The 21,929-nt window shown below is 37.1% G+C and overlaps 2 protein-coding genes across 4 annotated transcripts in view; one reads left to right on the forward strand and one right to left on the reverse strand.

Moving 5' to 3' along the window:
- agps (alkylglycerone phosphate synthase) overlaps window positions 1-18,120 on the forward strand; it is a 36,598-nt gene extending 18,478 nt beyond the window's left edge. Inside the window, exons 12-20 of the mRNA XM_083536730.1 lie at window positions 163-214; window positions 3,156-3,232; window positions 3,318-3,430; window positions 6,544-6,613; window positions 6,702-6,763; window positions 7,508-7,597; window positions 9,935-10,034; window positions 10,247-10,304; window positions 14,707-18,120. Coding sequence (XP_083392856.1) covers window positions 163-214; window positions 3,156-3,232; window positions 3,318-3,430; window positions 6,544-6,613; window positions 6,702-6,763; window positions 7,508-7,597; window positions 9,935-10,034; window positions 10,247-10,304; window positions 14,707-14,828 — 744 coding nt within the window. The 3' untranslated portion in view covers window positions 14,829-18,120. The remainder of the gene's footprint in view (window positions 1-162; window positions 215-3,155; window positions 3,233-3,317; window positions 3,431-6,543; window positions 6,614-6,701; window positions 6,764-7,507; window positions 7,598-9,934; window positions 10,035-10,246; window positions 10,305-14,706) is intronic.
- Window positions 18,121-18,614: 494 nt separating this feature from the next.
- The window catches only part of pde11a (phosphodiesterase 11a), a 59,319-nt gene continuing 56,004 nt past the window's right edge, over window positions 18,615-21,929 (reverse strand). For all 3 annotated transcript variants that reach the window (XM_083536710.1, XM_083536708.1, XM_083536709.1), the window contains one exon: window positions 18,615-21,059. In XM_083536710.1, the coding sequence (XP_083392836.1) occupies window positions 20,883-21,059 (177 nt within the window). In that variant the 3' untranslated portion in view covers window positions 18,615-20,882. The remainder of the gene's footprint in view (window positions 21,060-21,929) is intronic.

The raw sequence follows: 21,929 nt of genomic DNA on the forward strand, positions 1-21,929 counted from the left end.
CCTTCTGCAAATTTCCTGGAGATCCACTTTGAGTGGGTTTCATTAATTGCAGGATGAAGTGGTTTACATCTCTTAAGTGTTTGAATGACTTTATAGTACAATGTTTAAAACTAGTTGGTGAAAAATGGCCTCAAATACTAAGATAGTGTTTCTGTGTTTTAGAGATGTGCTCCAGCTTCTATTCGACTAATGGACAACGAGCAGTTCCAGTTTGGTATGTTGCTTTTTGCCAGTCAGTAAAGATGAATGAAATGTTGTTAAAAGGTTTTAAGAAAGCTTTAAATTCGGGGTGGGACATAATCATACATGAAGTTCAATGTTAGACAATCTGCAAATGTTTTGATTAAAAGTAACTGGGGGAAGTGATTCAGTTTTGAGAGGAAACAACTGTGCGAAATTGTGACAACTTTTTCGACGTTACATAAAAAAGGAATTCAGTATCTTAAAAATATGATACTCTAAAATAGATCTACATTTTAATGTCTGCTGCTTCCAATCAATTTCAATCAGTATTTGAATTGTTTGGGGGGGAAAATCTAAAGATATCTCAGTAAGTTTATTATGTTCTAGCAATAGATGTAATAGATGTTACATCCTTATATTTACTAACCCTATCTTTAAAGTTCAAGTTGAAACCTTGAAAATAAATAATAGCATGTGTTGATATTCAATTTCCCACTTTATAATAGCTTACTTTTATGGTAACAAAATGATTTTCTGTGACTGTGTTTTGTGACAGACCCCATTACATTCGTGAACTTTGATTTATAAATCTTTATTATGGAAATGGCTGTAACACTGAAGTGCTGAGTTAAAAAATCTGAGGAAATATCATGAGTGAAAGTCATTGGAAATCACTGCTGCGTCCAGCAGCCCTTCTGCATTAGCCTTTTCATTCGATGCTTGACGAAGCTGTTATTGATGGTTTGGATGTTGCAGCGGAGCCCATTATTAATGAGGCTTTAGTTTCGGCTTGGCATCCTGACTAAAATCAAAGGAAATGAAATAAAAACAAATCAGTTTTCACAGCAGGGAGGCATAATCTTCTTTTGGCTTGAACATCTATTGCAACATACTGTATCTGCAGTTTTGTTTGTTGTTGTGTCATTAGTCAAGAAACAAGGCGAAATACAAGCGCATATGCAAGTGTGCAAATGTGTGTAGATCTGTTGCCATGGTTCTAGTGGTAATTGGAAAGCTGACGGAGAAATATTATCCCTACAGGCTATCCGATGATCAGTCACAGAAATACCGCATGATTATATTTACAAAGACACAGTATGCTAAATGCCAATAGTCTATGAGAACTATTTTGTGAATGTTGTCTAGAGAAGATATAATAAAATAATAAACACTGCTCTCCTGTTATTTAAGCCTTTAAATCCGCGTTCATCTTAACGATTCGAATGCTCAGTATATTTTGCTGGATCGGTGTTAGAGCCCTCATTTCACCTCAGCTCCGTCTATGAAAACAAACTGGTGTTGTATGTGCAAGATGCTTTGTTTAATTGCCTGTAGCTGATGGATTCTGTGTTTCCTCGTGCATCAAGCAGTTTAATTTCGCATGATATAATTCATCTACAGAGGCCGCCTCAATTCGCTGTCTTGTCTAAAGTTAAATCGATCATTATCTTGCCAGCTGAACAGCCGAACAAGCCGCCACACGATCCAGGAACAAAGAAAAATGGCCCCGACAACAATTAAGCTTCCAGCATATCGACGTCTTAGAGTATAGTCTGTGGATATATGAAGGAATCTAAAGGGTTAGGAGATATCACAGGAAAAGTTCCTCAGTCTCTAGGGACCTCATTAACTCTCCTGCAGTCTCACATTTTCACCAGCAGTGCATTTCTCCATCTCCTCCGAAGAGAGAGAGAGAGAGTAGCAGCGCAGAGAAAGATTCAAACCCTCATTAATAAAAGCTTCTGGTTTCCTAATTATGAGACCATATAGAAATGGAGGCTGACAGACTTTATTACTGAAATTACACACAAACCTCCTTCCATTTCTTTCCTTCATTTTCTCGTTTTTTTGCTCTTTCAGTAATAAAGTTTAATTATATTCACATTATAAAACCAAAAATTTTTTTGTAGACTTTCTTTAAAATTTGTCACATTGTTAAATTGAAGTGAAATCTTTTACGTTTAGTAGGCTACACCCTTCACCATTATCTTATGTGGGGAAATTTGTTTGATAATTTTTATTTTTATTATTATTATTATTATTATTGTAGGTTTTTTTTTTGCCTTTATCTTTTTTTTTTTTTTTTATACGGGAGTTTTGCGTTTTATAATTGCACGCAGACTTTTGGCGAGCACTTTAGAGATTAGAGATCCAATTAAAACCTTTGCTTGTGTATTTGAATGTAATCTTTCTTACTCTTAAACCTATTATTATTATTTTTTTTTTGTATTTTGACAAAATCCAATTAGAACACTTGCAATTGTTCTTTTATGTCCTGGCTGGTGAGTAATTAAGTAAGTTACATTTCAAAGAGAAAGAGACTAAAAAGGGTCAAAGGAGATCAAGTGTTTGAGAGCTGCTTCTCTGCTCCTCGTGTGTGTGTGTGTGTGTGTGTGTGTGTGAGGATGGATGGATGGATGGATGGATGGATGGAATGATGAAAGAAATGGAGGGAAAGTGGAATGTACAGAAGTGAAATGACAAGTGAACTCTCTGTAGACTGTTCCCTGACATTTTTTCCTCTCCTCTGTGTGGGAGTATGAGAGATTGATAGCCTTCCTCTCGGCTGTGGCCACTCACTTTTGTTTGTCCGCGGTGCTTTGTGCATCATTCAGAAATAAATCAGCGTATGTAAGGGAGACTTACATAGCAGTGTGGAAAGCATTTCCTCTCAGTCAGATGCTGATATATGGCCCTTAGGCCTCGGAGTCTCTGCTGCTGTAGTCTTGCTCACTCTACCCCATTCGTTACGCTGCTATTGTTCAAACCGCAGATCAATCTGACCTCTTAAGCCTGTGCGGATAAAAGTGGGCCGCAAATGGGTGGCAAAAATACGACCTTCATTTATCTTTTGCTTTTAATGAGTCAAAAGCTGATGTGAGAGGTGTTAGACTGCTGGAATGAAATTTTATTATTATAGTGCTTGGCTGATGGTATGTTGATGATTTGTGAGTGTGTTTATGGCCTTCCAGGTCACGCTCTCAAGCCTCAAGTATCCTCCATCTTCACCTCGTTTTTGGATGGGCTGAAAAAATTTTACATCACAAAGGTAAAAGATACACAAGTGTCCTCAGCCTTTCACTGTTTTTGTTGCTTTAGACAGTGGAACTCATTTTAATCACCTTATTTCACAGTTTAAAGGCTTTGATCCCCATCACCTGTGTGTGGCCACTCTGCTGTTTGAAGGAGATCGGGAGAAGGTGTTGCAGCATGAGAAACAGGTTTACGACATTGCCGCTAAATTTGGGTAAGATATTATTTTCTTTGTATATCTAAAGTCTCTAGACTGATACATTAGGCAATTATGTGATTGCTAATAGGATTTTTTTGATGTAGCTGGAGTGGCACTGCGGGGGTGCAGTATAACATCAGTAATGTGCCTCAAGTCCCCTATTGGTGCAAAAAAAAAATCTCCCAATTGACAATGTTTGCATCAATATAAATAGTCAGACTTACACTAATTTATCTATACACGACTGAGTAAATTATTTCTTTCATATAAAATAAAAGAAAGACAATTCTCTTGTTACCACTTTATATGAAGCAGACATTTGAGACAGAAAATTCACTGAATGAAATAACCTCAAAATATCATAAAACTCAAATAATAATTAGAACTTATACAGGACTAACCAAATTTACTGCCAGATTTAAAGGCCAATATAAACACTTTGGACATGCGCATGAGTAGACGGACATACAGACCTAAAAGCTTGATTCTATTTAATCATGTTGCTGGATTAATCCTGTATCTGTTTTGTTAATAACAAGTACATATTATCGTCACACCAAAAACACACACCTTTAATGCAAGATATATGTTCTGACCTTTACTATTGCCACTTAAACTGCTAAAACACCAGAGATCACCCTGGTGATAATTGCATTGCCCTACCTTCCCACATGAAGCTAATCTAGTCAAAGTAGCACTTAGTTCAAGGACTAAGCCCCTGTTATAGCCCAAGATACTACACAGAGCAACTTTTAGCGGGTCAGTAATAGTGCTCGTTTCATTTTTGCATACTATGCTAGAAACTAAATTAAACTTAAGTCTTTAAAAATTGTATTCTAGTGTATATCTGCATTTAAGATTATCACACTTACTGTACAAATTAGCATTTCTAATCTAGTCAGTTATTTAATATTTAAATTCCTAAAAAGAGTCCTTCAGTTTCCTGATTATGCATTGCTTATGTGTTCATATGCAAAAGCTGCTGTGCCTTATGTCCTTGTATATGTGCAAGAATTGACTTTTTTTCTGACATGACCTTATTTGGTCTTGATCCTTGACAAGTTTAAGACCGAGTTCTTCTGAGGCTGACAGAGTTCGGTCTCTGAAAACATCTGAAAACGACCCAAATGGAGTATGGAGTTTTCACTCTTCTGAATATGAATATTGAATGAATGTAATATTTGCATGCCATAGCTAAAATGCTCTCATAAAAATCATCCCCAAAAAAAAAAAAATCAGTAATTGAAAACTGAACGATGTGGACAATATGGATTGATGAGTAATTAATTGTGATCAGAAACAATAATAATTCTAAAGACATTAATGTGTAGTAATAGTGTTTGTATGGTACACAGCCATAGATCTCCACATTTATAATGCTGTAGTAACCAAGACACATTTCATGGTTCTGCACAGGAGCACATGTCCCTTACATCAAGCCTTCACTCTGTGTCCACTATTGTTTATCTGTACAGAAACCTTCATCTGCGTGTGTCCTTTGTCGATCAGTTTGGTTGCAATATTGCCTGCTGTTTCCATAGAGTAAATATTTAACCAGCACCAATCACTAAGGGTCATTAGAGTTATAACCTTTAACCCTTATTGTGACCTTTCTAATTCATTCCGTCATATCTATGCCAGACACAAGCTGTTGTCTTTTCACATTCATCATGGCCTTTTCATGAACAAGTGATAGGTTTGATTGATACTTGAGTAGAATGTATGTCAGTGCGCTACGGAGGGGAAGATGGTGAAATTGATTCATGGATTCAGTCATAATGAGGTTGATGAGTTTGGGTCACAGATTAAAGAATGTTTTTGACTGATACTGTTGAACATATCGAGGACTACTGGTTGGTTCGTGTAAGTGTGGTGCAGGTGCGAGTAAGAATGAGATACAAGATCTCTCCAAGTTATTATTATTTTTTTTTTGTTTAGGTCCATTTTATTTATTTATCATGTTGAACAGACAAATGTCTATTTGGTAGGGGTGTAACGGTACACAAAATTCACTGTTCGGAACGTACCTCGTTTTTTCAAGTCACTGTTCGGTTCATTTTGGGTACGGTTAGGGGGAAGAAATGCAAAATACAAAATTCTTGTAATTTTTTTTATTAACGCAGTTTTTTTATTATTATTAATATTTGTGATCATCAGCATTTAAACAGTTTACATTTTTAAAACAATTTAAAATAAAATGCCTGCTTGGTTAAATAATATATAAAATAATATTTTATAAAAATAGAATAAATCCGATTAATGAAATACACTTTTTTATTATAATGATTAAATTGGCACAAATTAAATTTATTAAATAACATTTAAAAAATGGAAACAAATTTTATTAAATAGTTTACATTTGTTAGAGCCCATTTGGGAAATACAGACGTATATGTAAGTGTGTGTGTGTGTTTTATTATATGTTCTGTTTTACTGTTATACTTATTTCAGCATACTTTAACAAACGTTTTAATTACTTCCATTCTTCATTCATTCACATGTGAAAACTAAAACCATTCAGTGCATTTAATAGCCATGTTACATCAAAATACAACACGTTCAAAAAGTACCTCCACAGTGGGCACGTAGAGTAAGTTATGGGAAAATATTCATTTAATAAAACTTTGTATTATTCTTACTCTTATTTATTTATTAAATCTTGCACTATTGCGATGTGGTTTTCTTTTCTTCAGCTGCTTGAAATTTTCCATGAACTAAATCTGTATATTTATTTAAAAACTTTAACCAGCTTTTAAAACATGCTCCACTCCCTGCTCTACGTGGCCATTATTCTGCAGCATCTTCTGTGTTACCTGTCCAGCACACTCCAGCACAGTTTTATGGAATGGTGTTTTGGCAATAATGGTCCGTGGGGAAACACAGTGCTTCTTGAAAAGAAGAAAAAAAGTCAGCAAAAAGTGCAAGCCCACTATTAAAACTTGTAGTCCGCCACTTTATACGTTCCTGAGGAAATTCAGATTTTAACTATGTTCCGCACGTAAAAAGAATTGAATTCGGTACACATGTATACTGAACTGAAACCCCATACCGAGAATTTCGGTACGAATACGTGTGCAGCTTAATATTTGGTGTAGTGTGTATTTGAATGTTGTGTCTGTGTTTTATAGGGGCCTGGCAGCAGGTGAGGATAATGGACAGAGAGGATACATGCTCACCTTTGTCATCGCTTACCTTCGGGTTCGTTTAATTCACTCTCTGCTTTAAGCTTTTGTTAAAATTGCAGAATGTAAGTCGAGTGTGTTGACAGATGTCTTGCTTCGTGTAGGATTTGGGGATGGATTACTATGTGATAGGCGAGTCGTTTGAGACGTCAGTGCCTTGGGACAGGTAAAAGCTGCTTTTCCCCACACTCTATTATAACTGTTCTTGTTCAAGTGATGCTTATGTTTCTCAACCGTTGTACATTTCTTTCTCACAATTGTCAATATTAGCAAACTCAGAACTCTTGTATCTCCTACAGCTGTGGTACTTCTTGCCATCCACATCTGCCAGATTTTTCCTAATACTTGTTGTAGTTACAGCTTTTGCATTTGTTTCTCACCTTTTGCTGCTCTTTAGATGGTAGTCTCACTATCTGGTGTCACCCAGACTGTGATGAAGACTGGTTCCTCAGAATTCCTTTTTTCTCATGTCATTTCTTTTGCCTGTGTCTTGCCCTTTGGGGATGCAAATTCATATTGGGTTTTTCTAAAATTTCTGTAGGTTTTTTGTTGTTGTATACCAATAAAATTTAAATGCTAGATACAAAACCACTGCTCCAATGTTGCATACACTCGTACACGTCTGCTCACTAAAATTTAAGTAAGTCTGAACTTGCACTATATCCGTGTATATTTAGCTTGAATGATTTAGAGTAACAGACGATAACTTACAGGCATTACCATTATTGTTGTGTCTTCAGTTGGGACATTTCTACAAAAGAAATGGCACTACATTTACATAATGTCTGCACTGCTTGGGACTGCATTTATATTTCATTCATAACCTACCTACCATTTTATACTGCAGAGAGCAAACATCATTTTACCAGCCAAGTTTTAAGTCTTGCATGCGTGTTTGTGTTTGTTGCAGAGTTCTGGACTTGTGCAGAAATGTAAAGGAGAGAATAGTGCGGGAGTGTAAAGACAGAGGAGTGCAGTTTCCACCGCTGTCTACATGCAGGTACAATTCACTCACCCTCTCTGTCACTCCATGATACTGATCTCCACTCTCGGGCATTCCAATCCCTGCTCACTACACTCAAGGCTTACCTTACCTACAAGGCTTTTTTTTTTTGACCAGTCAGTATATATACTAGGACATTGTTAAAAAAAAGTTTTTTTGTGGAATACAGTTTATTATAATAACAGTTGAGCTAATATAGAAAAGATAGTTTAGCAAATATGTGAAATCAAAACTTGTTGTAATGGAACTCCACCAATAAATATTGAAAAAGCATGACCTTTTTGCCACAAATTCATTGCTATTGCACTCTAGAAGTAAAGGACTTAAAGCAAAGCTGGGATTATGCTGCATGATTTTGCTTTCACAGAGTAATCTCACATCATAAAATACTTCTTTGGTCCCAAAGTGAGATCACATGGGTCAGTTTAAAGGCATTGTAACAAAAGAAGGCCTGCAACAGTAGTCTGGGGGTGTCTGGAATTGTTCATTGAAATCTTAATGTTTAACCACTGCTATAGTACTCATCTAACAATAGCCATCATAGCAGGTTTATTTGATGATCTTCAACATGTAAATCTGATATGGAGAACCTGGCCAAGATGTTATGTTCATCTCATACAGTGTGTCAAATAATACTTAAGACAAACAAGATAGCTGTAATCACACAGATTTAGTGAAGCTCTTCTTCACCAGAGCAACACAGTAGATTTTCTTTTCTGCTGTGGAAATTTTTTTGAAGATTTTTTTAGTCCATCAGTGATCAGTTACACAAATGCAATATAAATATAATACTTATTTTCCTTTGTGATGGAGTCATGCAAACTCAATATAAACGTGGGGTGCAATTTATAAATTTCTACGCTGAAGAATTTATGACTGTGTAATACAACCTTAAATGCTTAGTGACAGTATTAGAAGCTAGAGATATGCTGTGGTGTTTTTAAGAGGAAATAGTACCATATTTCATTGGGTGCTTGTTTGGCTACAAGACCACAAGCTTTGAACCCAGCTCTGTTCACCTTCACAATGACCCTGTGAAACAGAGAGCAAGAATAAAGAGAACTAAGGGGAGAGATTGGAGTGAGAGACATAAAGGAAGGGCAAAGAGAAACAGAGAGAGAATGAAGGAGGGGGATTGGGTTTGAAACTTGATTATGCCTCGGCCATTCATTTCCTGTCGGTTGCTGTGCAGCTGTTTGTGACGTGATTGATGTGGCCATTTAACCTCTGGAAAGGGCAATGCCCTGACTGACAACAAGCACACACACATGGACGCTCACAGAGGTCTAAACCACGCTTTAAACGTGAGACATGTATCACATTCATAGCACAATTTTCTTACACGTTGATTGAGTAGACGTGTCAGAGCCTCCTACACAGGAAAGAGCACAGCATGTACGAGTTTCAGAACTGAGAGAGGATGAGAGTCATATCCGGTTATAAATTTAAATCCAAATGTCCACAGTACACTATAATATAGTCCCTACGACACGGTCTGTCATCACACACTGCGTGGTAATTCCGCAAAAGCTGCAATAGAAACAGTGGAAATGCAATTAGCAGCGCAGAAAGTGTTTGAAGATCAATGATAATCACATTAACAGATTATTCTTTCATAGTCTGACATTATGTGTCTGCAGTCTGCGCTCCAGATGGCCGCAAGGTGGGAGGCCGAATGTGTATTGCTGGACTGATAGTGTTGCGTTAATGTGTCTGATGGGTATTTAATATCAGATGAATGGGATGAAATTGAAAGTGACAAGGACCACCCTTTCCTAGACACACACACACACACACACACACACACACACACACACAAACACACACACACGTAAACCCAGAGCTGCAAGATGAATCAGAATGGATTCTGTGACTCATGATTTTAAAATCTAAAAATGTTACAAGAATGCTATTATATAGCTGTTCACTCAAACAAAAAGCTTAAGGAGCAGTGTGTTTATGGTGAGCGTGCCATTTAGCATAAGTGTAATTGATTTTATTGGTCATTGTGTGCTTATTAAATCACTGAGCTTCTCACAATCTAACAAAATGTAATTGTTAATATTGAATCATTTTAAAAATTCGATTTAGTTTGTATTGAATAACTTAACTCAATGAAACTGACTCGTCCTCTCTTTCTTTGTTCCTTTATTACTTTTATATACATTTTTCTTTTGATTTTTCTCCTATTTTCTTCTTGTCCATTTTCTTTTTATTTCTTATTTATCCTTTTCCTTTTTTTCTTTTCTTCTTCTTCTTTTTTTTTTTTTTGTACTTCCTTTCCTGTCTCTAATTTTTTCCCCCCATTTTTTTTTTTTTTACCCATACCCTCAGAGTAACACAGACGTATGATGCTGGTGCCTGTGTGTATTTCTACTTTGCCTTCAACTATAGAGGTCTCAGCGAGCCAATCCATGTCTATGAGCAAGTGGAGGTAAGACACCAGTGAACATTATTCACAGCTTTTTAGTTTCTTTTATGTTGGCGAATATTTCAGTATTTTTCAATGGTAATATGCTTTGAATGTAACATTGTACCAAGTTCAGACTAGTGATTTGGTATAGTCCTTGATGGCAGGATGGAAAACTCTGCTCCACTGGTCCAGAACAGAAATGAACCGTGAACTTTTATGTCTCTTTTGTGCAGCATGCAGCCCGAGAGGAAATTCTAGCCAATGGAGGAAGCCTGAGTCACCATCATGGAGGTAATATTTACACTCGCATTCAGTCAAATCTCTCATACCTTTCTGAACGTAGTTCTGTTATCAAGCAGTTTAGTAAACACGTGAAATGTTATGGACAATATAATGCTCTTAACAAGAGTAAAAATATATATATTTTTTTCAATTTTAGTTTATTCACTTTTAATGTGGGATGTATGTTCAAATCGATTGAAAACTGAAAATAACACACAGTGGGTACTGTTGTGGTCTCGTAAAGCTCTGGGTTGTAGCTGAAACTGCAACTTTATCAACATTACAATCTACCTGCTGTTAGCCATACATCACTAAACACATTAATCACGGCCATCACACACATACACAACACACTCCCAGTCATCCTGCCTCCCTGATATCAAACTCATGCCCCTACCCTACCCCCCATTGGCATTATAGGGATGAGGAAGGGGGAGTGGAGGTTGTGGCTGGGTGACAAATGAAAATATGGCTAATAAAAAGCTTCTGGTGATGTCAGGGAAATGAGTCTGACCCACAGAGGAGAAGAGGATGAGGGGAATGAAACTGCTGAAGCAGGAAAAGGAGCTATGAAGAGAGGAGAAGTGTGTGTGTGTGTGTGTGTGTGTGTGTGTGTGTGTGTGTGTGTGTGTGTGTGTGTGTGTGTGTGTGTGTGTGTGTGTGTGTGTGTGTGTGTGTGTGTGTGTGTGTGTGTGTGTGTGTACGTGTGTGTGTGTGTGTGTGTACGTGTGTGTGTGTGTGCGTGTGTACGTGTGTGCGTGTGTACGTGTGTGCGTGTGTACGTGTGTGTGTGTGTACGTGTGCGTGTGTACGTGTGCGTGTGCGTGTGCGCGTGTGCGTGTGAACTGTTCTGTGTAATTGTGATTAATAGCAGTAGCATAGTGCTATCTGGCTGCCGACAGCCTGCTTTGTCTGGCCGCAATCACAGCATGACAAATGTTGAGTGTGAGAGAGAGAGAGAGAGAGAGAGAGAAGAGAGAGAGAGAGAGAGAGAGAGAGAGAGAGAGAGAGAGAGAGAGAGAGAGAGAGAGAGAGAGAGAGAGAGAGAGAGAGAGAGAGAGAGAGAGAGAAAGGAAGAGACAGTGATAGAGGTAAAGAAAACAGATGTAGTCTGGACCAGCTAGGTGGGAGGGCACATAGTAGAAATACACACGTTACCAGCCTGTGTTTACTGCGGGTCAGACCAATGAATATAAAAACATATTTGTAAACTGCATCCCATGCAAACTCACTCAACAGCAACCAGAGACACTCTCATCTAAGATTCAGGGCCTACTCTGTATTTGGATTATTATTTAATAACTATAACTACTTATAATAACCATTTATTAAAAATGTTTAAACTAGGGGTTCCTTAATTTTTTTTTTAACCCACAGATGTTTGTTTTTTATTATCAAAAACTTAAATTATTGAGAACACTGTGCTTAGCATAAAATTTTAACAAAAGAATGTAATGCAAATTTGAGCCGTCACTTACCTAACTATATTTTATTGTATTCTCCTGCTGGCTTTCACTGAACCCAGGCATTTGTATTTTCAGTCTCTCAGGCAGAAACTGTTTGTTCGTTATTAGTAGTGTGACAATGACTTGAGACTGGCATTTCCCCGCCAAGGCCAGATATAAACTGACCTCCACTGACTTGGAGGACCAACCCAGTACTGAGTATAACATTTTAAATATATAGCCATATCTTACCTAATATTGACTTTGCAATGCCATTTTCTGTCACAATGATATCCTGTCTCATTTAGAACCCCTAGTATTCTGGTACATAATTTTTTTTGTAAATCAGCTTAACATAAATTACTGACACAAAACAGTTTGGCTGTGATTATTAAATAGGAATGGAACAGTTAACTGTAATTATGCAAAAGAGCTCATATAATTAACTGAATCAATACAGATTCTTACAAAAACTATTTAGCACTCACCAGATTTATTGTGAACTTTAGTGAGGCAACAAATTAGCTACAATAATTTCCAAGGGGTTGACACAGTTGAATGCACAAAAACACGTGCTAAAACCATCAGCTGGTTATTTGTACTACTTACATGTAAAATGTCCAGAATTGTGCATCACTGTTAAAATGCTGTGCGGTGAGAAGAGGTTTCTACCTGCATCAGTGTCCAAATTGCAACCATAAGTGTGTTTTGTATTATGAGGGTACATTATTTGCAGACTTACTAAATGCAGTGCATCGTGGGAGTTAAGGAGTGCACTCACCTGTCCACACTATGCACTATGTGCATTATATAACGATTAGGGTGAGGTTTTAGGCAGAGATTTTGGTTGTTTAGACATTTAGTGTGTTTTTTTTATTGTATTTTTTATTATTATTAATAAAAAAATATAGATGAAGTGAGAGCAGATTGCGTTGTAGTGTGCGTATAATACAACAACTAAAATTACTTTTTTTCTTACACACACGAACAGATTTCAGAGTTCTTATTCTTAGCACATTGTGATTTTTCAGCCTGAGGGAATGCACACTGTTCAGTGCCTCCCTCTCTCGCTCTCTTTCTCGCTCTCTCTCACTCTCTCTCTCGCTCTCTCTGACGTTGCAGTTTTGTTCGTCCCAGCTGTGTGGTCATAGCTGTGCGAGATAGATAGTGATGAGAGAGAGAGAGAATGGGGAGAAATTGACATGATAGATGTGTAAATTATCTCTGTGATGGAGGCAATGATGCAGCCCCACCACCTTCTGTTTCTCCTTCTCTCCCTGAGGAACGCAGGATAGTGACGATAAGTCGAGGACGGCAAAGGAGGGGTTTCTGAGAGAGATGGACCGAGGGAGAGAGAAAGTAGTAGATAACCCAGGTTACTTTGTTTCTTGTTGAAAGCTACAGATTGGTTGGCACAGAGAGCAGGATGTACTATTGTACACAGCGCCTTTTTGCATTTGCATGTGTATGAGGGTCTGGTGTTGCCAGCAGCATTGTTCTCAACTGCTCTTCTACCAAATATGGGCAGATGAAATCATGCTATGCTGGCCGTGTGAATAGTGTAGATGTGGAATTGTTAATGTGCTAGCTGTGTAACTGGTGGGAAATGATAGCAATCACACTGCCACTACAAAAAAATTTGAGTGCTGTTTTTTTTTTTTTGCATATTAAACACTTAATGTGTACGGCAGCTAAAATCATATTGAGTGCAAACATGTAATGTAACTTTAACTAAACAGAACTAATAAATCTAAAATAAAAATAAACAACATAAAACCATTTCTATTATAGTGTGAATAACTGGTTGACTATGTCTGTGTGTGTCTTTGTTATAGGGATGTTTCTTGATATGAAGCAGGCAGTTATCCTATTTTTTCCTTTAGACTCAAAAAAATACTTGCACAAACTCCAGAATGTCCCCAAAACCCCAGTCTGATGACAATGCTTCAGCTTAAAAATTGTGTGCACACAAACATTTAGAAATATTATATTATTTATTTAATTATGTATTTAAATAATTTTTTTACAGAACAATAATAAAAAAAAAATTTATTCAATAATATAGATAAGATATAAATAACTGTAATCAAACTTGCAAAAAATAAAAAATACACGCAGAACAACAGGCAGAACAATACCCTTAAAAAGTGAAAAGTAAAATGTTATTTTGCTTCTAGTGTCTGTGGAATATATGTATCTAATTCTTTTATTTTTTCTTTACTTTTTTGTTTTTTTCTTTTTGTTATCCAACCCTCTCAGTATGTCTAATAAGATAACAGTGTGTGTACTCACTAGCTTTCCTGTTCATAAAAACTAACAAATGAATATTCAACTTTAAGGTGTTCTGCTGGTGTTAACAACTGCATTAATTCCTGATTCTCAGACCACCATGATCCATGCAATCTGTGCTGTGATAAACTCATAGCAGGAGGTAACTGGATTGTTTGGGTCCTGTGAGTGTCAGGGTGTGTGCTAGATGACCTCCACAAAAATGACTGTTACTATACCAGGAATATAAAAAAAGAGATTTAGGCAGAAAAGGATTCTTTTTTTCCTTTTTCTTCAAGAAAGAGTAAATGATACTGATAGGAGAGGCATGAATGAAAACGAGGGAGAAACTGACAGGCTTCACGAAAGCAGACAGACATGAGGAGACATGGAGGAGAGAGAAAGGGAGTGAGGGAGGTAGGCAGAGCGTAGCGAGCTCCCCTCCATAGGGAACACCGGCAGCTTAATGAGTTTGATAGTCTGCTGCTCTCCATAAATCACACCATGCAAAACATCTCCCAGTGTTTCAGGAGAGTTCCACCAGCGTTCCAACCCCCCATAAACACATCCATCACCCCCTGCTTACTTTCTCACTCTCACAAGATTGATGTGCTCGCATCCGTCTGCCACATGCACCCTGACTCTCTCTCTCTCTCTCTCTCTCTCTCTCTCTCTCTCTCTCTCTCTCTCTCTCTCAGTGGGCAAGCTGCGGAAGGAGTGGATGAGAGAGTCTGTATCGAGTGTGGGTCTGGGTATGCTGAAGGCCGTAAAGGACTATGTCGACCCCAACAACATATTTGGCAACAGAAACCTTCTGTAACACAACGTTAATCAACCTACTCCCTTTTTTTCTAATCACATATAGTTCTTTTGAAATTAAAGCATAATACATGCTAATTTTTATGTATGCAAAACAAGCAGTGATTTATTTTCAGCTTTTGATCAATATCTAATTCTTATTCCGAAAACTTACCACACAACTCGGCACAAGTCTACACACTTCCCACCCTCTGTGTTTTTCCCTCCTCACTTTCCGCCCCCTTCTTCACGTTCCATGTATACTGGTGGTGAGAAAGTTGAAAGTTCACACATGATGCCTGATGAGTTCAGTTCTTTGATCGAGTTTCACAAATCCATCGACTGCCAATGAGAAGTTGTCTTTCACGGAAAGATAGGTCAAAGAAATTGACTATGACACACTCATTATGTAAACAAGAAGTTTGTTTACCCGCTTCCCTGTTGAACTCATTTTTCATTTCTCGCTAAAGTTGCCAACTTTGGCTTGATCTAACTTTTGATATATTAAATGAAATTATGTTCCTGTGTAGTTACTGTGCATGACACTACTTTAGTGTTGACTGCATTGTGCTTTTTAAAGCAGTGTGCCTTCTTTCTCTGTCTCTGTGTGAGTGTTGGCCTTGCCTTCCTTAACCTCACGAATTTTTTTTTTTTTTTTTTTTTTTTTTTTTTTTTCTTTTTTCTTTTTTCTTTTAAAGAGTGACTCTAAATGTCTACGATCTCTACACAGCTCTTTTGTAGCTCCACAGTTTGGTACATCTCACTTTTGCCTTTTCTAAAAGTCCATTTCATCTATTTTGCCAGGGTCTTTCTGTGTACACTTGGATGTTTTATCTACGGCCCCCTTTGAAATTGTGAAATGTTTGTATAAAGCGTCTCTGTTCAATGTGAACTGTAGGAAACACATTCATGGGAGCTCCAGCTTGCTCCTCAGGCAAAGAGAACTTGCTATAGCATGGTGAATGTGTTTAAGCTTCTGATATTTTCCTCTCTATCATGGTGTGCTTGGAGAAAGCAGTTTAGTTTGGTTTGTTAGTGTTTAATATTGAAGGTGTGAGACCCCTGTCCTCCTACCAAAGACTTTCAGCCTTTCAGTCCTTTGGCTATATGCATTCATGTAACTGTAAATTATGCATAAATCAAATCACCACATGCATATATTTGTTTATAAAATGACCATCGAAGAGTCACCGTGATAATTTGTAATATTTAAGTCTTGTTTTCAACACAGCATATGCAAAAATTAGGAGATCTGTAAATATTAGAGATGTTATCACTTCATCTAGTACCAATGTTTATCCAAGCTCACAAAGAAGCCTGATTATGGATGTTAAGGGTAAAAAAAAAACTTGTGGGATTTCAGATCCAGTGTGAAATAGTTCGTCTGTTTTTGTCTGTCTGAATGGGTCAAAAATTCCTAATTATTTGTAAGGATTAATCTTGTGTTCTTGTTGCTTATGAGTTACTTATGGTTTGCCTTCTCAATCGAAATCTATTTTTGCACTGATTTGGGTTTTGCTCTATTTTTTTTTCTCAACCTTTCTCACCCTTAAAGGAAAAATCCAGTTTTTTTTTTTTCAGGGTCTTTTTTTTCTCAATCTAAAATCTGTCCATCAAATGTGTATCATATTTACCACAAACAGGACATTTCAACACACTTGTATAGAGAAAAGTAAAAAAAAAAAACCCATTCAATTGAAAAGTCACCTTCCAAATTTTAAGGGCAGGTGTGCAAATTATGGTTGTCCATACACTCTGTGCGTTTGTGTGTGTGTGTGTGTGTGTGTGTGTGTGTGTGTGTGTGTGTGTGTGGCCCAATGTTCTTTTCAAAACCTTGCACTTTACAAAATGTTTTCATACCCATGTAAACTTAGACTGTTATATAAGTTTTTAAACAATAGTCCTATCGCTGGAACAATAATGATAAGGATACAGAGTGTAGTATTTAAATACTTGTGACAGAACTTTATTTTTATTATAACTACAAAGACTTAAAAAAATATATCCAATTTATAACAATGCTGAATCAGCATTTGAGGCCAATATCTTTATCAGAACCGATTGAGAAGTTCAGCATCGGTACATCTCCACACCTAATGCTTCAGAAAGTATTACCCCTTCGTTCTTTCACATTTTATATGCTGCAGCCTTTTCTTAATACTTTAAAGTACTATTTTTCCACATCAGTCTACATTCCATTACCTATAATGGCAAAGCAAAACTAGATTTGTGATAGCTTTATTAAAAAAGAAGACTGAAAAAATCACATTGCTATAAGTATTACCTCCCTTTGATATATTTGAAATTACCTCAGGTGCATCCCATTCGGTGGATCATCTTTGAGATGTTTTTTGAGTGAAGCCTTTTCCAAACCTGAAGCCATTTTTAACACCCCCCATCCAACCTGACGGATTCTGAAGAGACGAAAAGCAGAAAATCCACAAATTCATGTGTGTGAAGCTTGTCGCATCCTTACCAAAAAGACTTGAGGTTGTTATCCCTGCCAAAGGTGCTTTATTTAAGTACTGAGTTAAAGGTCTGAATACGTGACACTTTAGTTTTTTTCTTTCTAGACAAATCAAGAAGTGTAGATTAATGTGGGGCTAAAATATTCAAGCATTTTAACATAAGGCTCCAACATAAAATGTGAAAAATAAGGGTCTTAATGTGCTGCAAGTGAGATTTGAGTAATGAGGTATTCAGTTCTGTTCTCAATGCATGGGAAATTCTTATCTGTGGTAATCACTACACTACAAATGTGGACGTAAGACATTTAGATTGAAAGATTAAAACGCTTGAGTATTGCTTTAAGCTGGACCTAAGCCTTCCTAGTATTCTGCTGTATGGTGCTAAAGTAAAATGCAAAGTTACTGATGTCAAATTCCTTATTTTATTTTTAGTTTATTGTTTGTTTTTTTGCTGTTTTTAATAATCTCTGCCTTTGTACCATTCTACTGGTCCAACCAGCCATCCTGTAATAATTTCTATGCATCGTTTTCCCCATATCGATATTAACAAAACTATTTACAACATGTGAATGCGTACTCCCTTGTTCACTGCACGGTGAATAAAGTCTAACAAACTCTGTTGTAAATACTTACTGAAACCAGTCTGGTGTTTGCGTGTGAAATATGGAATGAAGGAATTCATGAACATTTTCTAAACATTCATAGCAGCCTGATCCCTGCCATTTCACAACCTGCAAATGTCCTGGATGCTACTTGGGTCATTCTCTAGTTTTCTTGATAATCTGTTTAACCTTTGCGGTAATTTTGTCAGTGCTGTTTGTGCAATAAATGAACACATTTAAAACATGTTTGACACCGTTATTAATTTTTTTCTCGTTTTTTTTTTTTATTTTTTTTTTTATGAATATGTTGCATAAAACAGAGGCAACAGTTAATTCCGGGGTTTGTGACTGACTAGTTTAGTTTGTCCCTTGATTTGGAGATGTTTGCATTCCTGACCTTCCAACATGTTTTAATGAAGATTTATGAAGGAACTCCTAAAACTTTATGCAGCTTTCATTTTTAAATCATTCACCAAAAAGTCGATATATTTGGCCTACGCATCATAGCTGCAGGTATAAGAATCCATTTCCTGTGCATCATCTATCTTCATTTCCAACAACCACAACCCTCATAAATGCTTATACGTACTTTCATATACTGTACCTTTGGCCTATTCTGCATTGCAATTAAATATTTGTCCACATGGGGTCAGTGTAGACAGTTTATTTCTCCCTCGCTGTGGGGCATCAAATCAAAAGCCATTCACAAGTGGTTACTCATTTAACCAATGCAAGGACTTTTTACTAGCAGCACGTTTATTTGAATCAAACAGTACACATTTCCAAATAACATGCTTTAAAGACACCTCAGTTTTTTTTTTTTTTATTGTCCCTTAAAAAGAAAAAAATTCTGAAATGTGGATGTGATGACTAATTATTTATAACAGTAATAATAGTAATAATACCCCCAAAAAACAGGCCACGTGGAAATAAAAAAAACTAGAATTGACACTATTTTCCCCCACTATGGTGCAATAATCATTATTCATGCACGCACATTAAAAACGTTGATGGAAATCTCAGTGAAGGTCATTAATTTGTCACTTCAGTCCCTAAATCTAGAGCAGTTATTTCCTCATGCAGTTAAATTTGTCCCATTGTCAGTTAGCATGTTATTTCAGTTGATTTCCCAAGAGCAGGAAGATCCATGCCACAGAGCACTTGCAATGTCTCAGTCTACACTTTCACAATGCCACAACACAAATTTAAACTGTGACCAGATAATCACAGGAAAACTACAGTTAAATATTTCAGAGCAATGACATTCAAAATAAACGAGGAGATTTAGTGGTTGTAAAAAAAAAAAAAAATGTATAAAATAAAATAAAAAAAGCAAACACTGAAACACTGTCAATCTTCAGGGTCAACGAATGTGTGTGACTGAAGGATGCTCTTTGAGTGGTGTTTCTATAGCGATGTAAACCAGACAGAAATGTGATTTTCATGGATTCTTTTTATGTGCATATTCACATTTATATAGTTCTACAGCCATCCAGAACAACTGCTTGTGAAAAACACAAAAGTTGTATAAAGTCCTGTAATGTCAGTCATGATCAGCTCACTGGATGTCCAGCTGTGTTAGCAAATAACAGTCTAATAGGTGATTAAACACAGCTGCAGCTGATGTGGAATGACATTACCTGCACCTCGGTGTCAGTGGAACCTGTAAGCGGGTAATAATTGTGTGGCCATGTGGTAGCAGGCACAATGGGTTCAACAACAGAGTTCATTAAACTCAGTTATTGGATCTGTATTATTTTTTTTGGTTAGGCTGATCCAGTATTTTGCTTGTGCTTAGTCTATTTGCATTTACCTTGAGCTAAACTGTAGTAGTAATAGTTGTTGTGTCCCTCTCCGGCTTATTAGTCCAATAGAAAAGACTATAAAACTATTTTTGGAAAATCTGCCATAAGGAGTGAAAGCAGTTTTAAACCAAATCGACAAAAATATTTTCAATGATGCTGATGTTCACGATGTCTTCGGCCATAAAACGTGGTTATCGTGAAGACAACGTGCTTTAGTAATATTTATAAAGGCACATGTTCTTTCTGTATTGTCTTGGGCTCAGGATAGTAATATGACTGCCGTTTAGTCGACTACTTCACAACCGCAGTACACAAAGTAATATGGCTAATGCTTGGATCAGCTCTAATAAGATAAATTGTGAATATAGATGAGTGTGTTAATGTAAATGTTCTATGGTAATGCATGGACCTCTCACATCACGCCTGAGTTAATTAATAGAACCAAAATAGGCGCAAGCAGCAACAACACAATTCCAAAGGGAGTTTTACGACATCATACCGGCTGCACAATTCTTAATGATATAAAACCTAGTCCCTAGATAATTATGAAGCTGGAAGAAGACTGCATGCATCTTTCATAAAGAATTTTAACCAAGGCACAAATAGCAGCACTCTGTTGTATTTGCGTTGCAAGCATGGCCATGAGCCTTTAAGCCCAGCAAACCTCTGATCTAATAATAATTACATCAGGTGAAAAAAAAACAGACAAACAATAACCTTAAATTAAATATGTACAATACAAAATAGAGAGCGCTGCACTCCTGAAAGATTTACATTCAGAATAATCAAACACTCAGTGATTACACTTTAGTAATACAACTGTGGAAACAGTGGCAATGATCAGTCCTAGCCATCCCTATCAACACAGCCGGCCAGGTCCTACAATACAGCATCTACATTAGAGTTCTAGGTCTAAAGACACTGCCTCTTCCTGAGTCTAGAAGTATTCTCAGACTTTTCTGGGTAAGAAAAACATCAATGCCAAACAGAAACATTCAAGTCACACAGCTGCCTGGTTCTCTCGCACCGCGGTGGTGAGAGCTAATACATGCAGCCTGCAGGGGCACTGTAAGATCAGATTGCGATCATCGTTCCAGCAGACGGAAGCTCGCAGCAGAGCCAAAACTCCCCACATGCACAGCACTGCGGTTGGGTTGCAGATAAGAGGTCAGAGGTCATGATGAGGTGTGGTGAGCAGGAGCTAACTCGCAGCTTTGAGCACATCGTTGTCACCCAGGTCACCATCACAGGTAGTGCTGGGGTGATTCACAAGTTCTTGGATGCGCTGCCGCTTCTGGTGCTGCTCATCCCACATGGCACGATTGGCCTGGATCATATCAACCATCGGCTGCAGCTTAGGGTTCAGTTTCACAAAAGCCTAAATGGGAAGAATAAGACACACATTCAAAATAATAATAATAATCATCATCATCATCATCAGGGGTCGCCACAGCGGATCATCCGCATGTTTTGATTTGGCACGTTTTTACGCTGGATGCCCTTCCTAATGCAACCCTCCCTATTTATTCGGGCTTGGGACGAAAGAAAGTTTATCATTATCATCATCATAATAATTTGCCTCCTAAGAAAAATGGCATTGTAATAACACTTTTGAATGTCACCCAGAACAGAATGTGTTCTCTTTTGTCATCCCAGGGACTTTTTTTTTCTTGCAAATCTCCTCAGGCTTGCTTGCTATGGATCTAAACCTCTATCAACATTTCTGTACAGCTGCATTGTGACAAGACCTACGCAAATAAAATGTAACTGGATTAAAGTCATGCAAGGAAACAGTATCTACATGTTTGCTTCTCAAACCCCACCAGGATCAGAATTAACTGCGCTAAATGTGTCTACACATATAGTATAACATGTAAAATGATAAGAAATCATTTAATTAACTTAAGGAACTATATAGGAGCAACTGAAAACTCCATAATAAAAACCATAATCACACAGAGACTGAAACCTAGGATGAATGTCTGAGTAGTAAGTTAGAAGGCCATGACACTGTATAATCTTCATGATACACTAGACATACACCTTATCCAGTATTTTAATAAATGCTTTTAAATCAAGTTGGCAGATGTATTATTTCTTTTGCAGCAGTGATTATATCGCCAAAATGTACTTATTCATAATTAATATTTATTCTATGAATTTATAATACAATGTGGTGTAATTTCTCTGTCATTTAGGATTAATGTCCTCACTGACAGATGGGAAGCATTAAACGTGTATCTTCCTG

The sequence above is a fragment of the Silurus aristotelis genome (assembly GCF_946808225.1).
Source record: "Silurus aristotelis genome assembly, chromosome: 3".
Classification (NCBI taxonomy): domain Eukaryota; kingdom Metazoa; phylum Chordata; class Actinopteri; order Siluriformes; family Siluridae; genus Silurus; species Silurus aristotelis.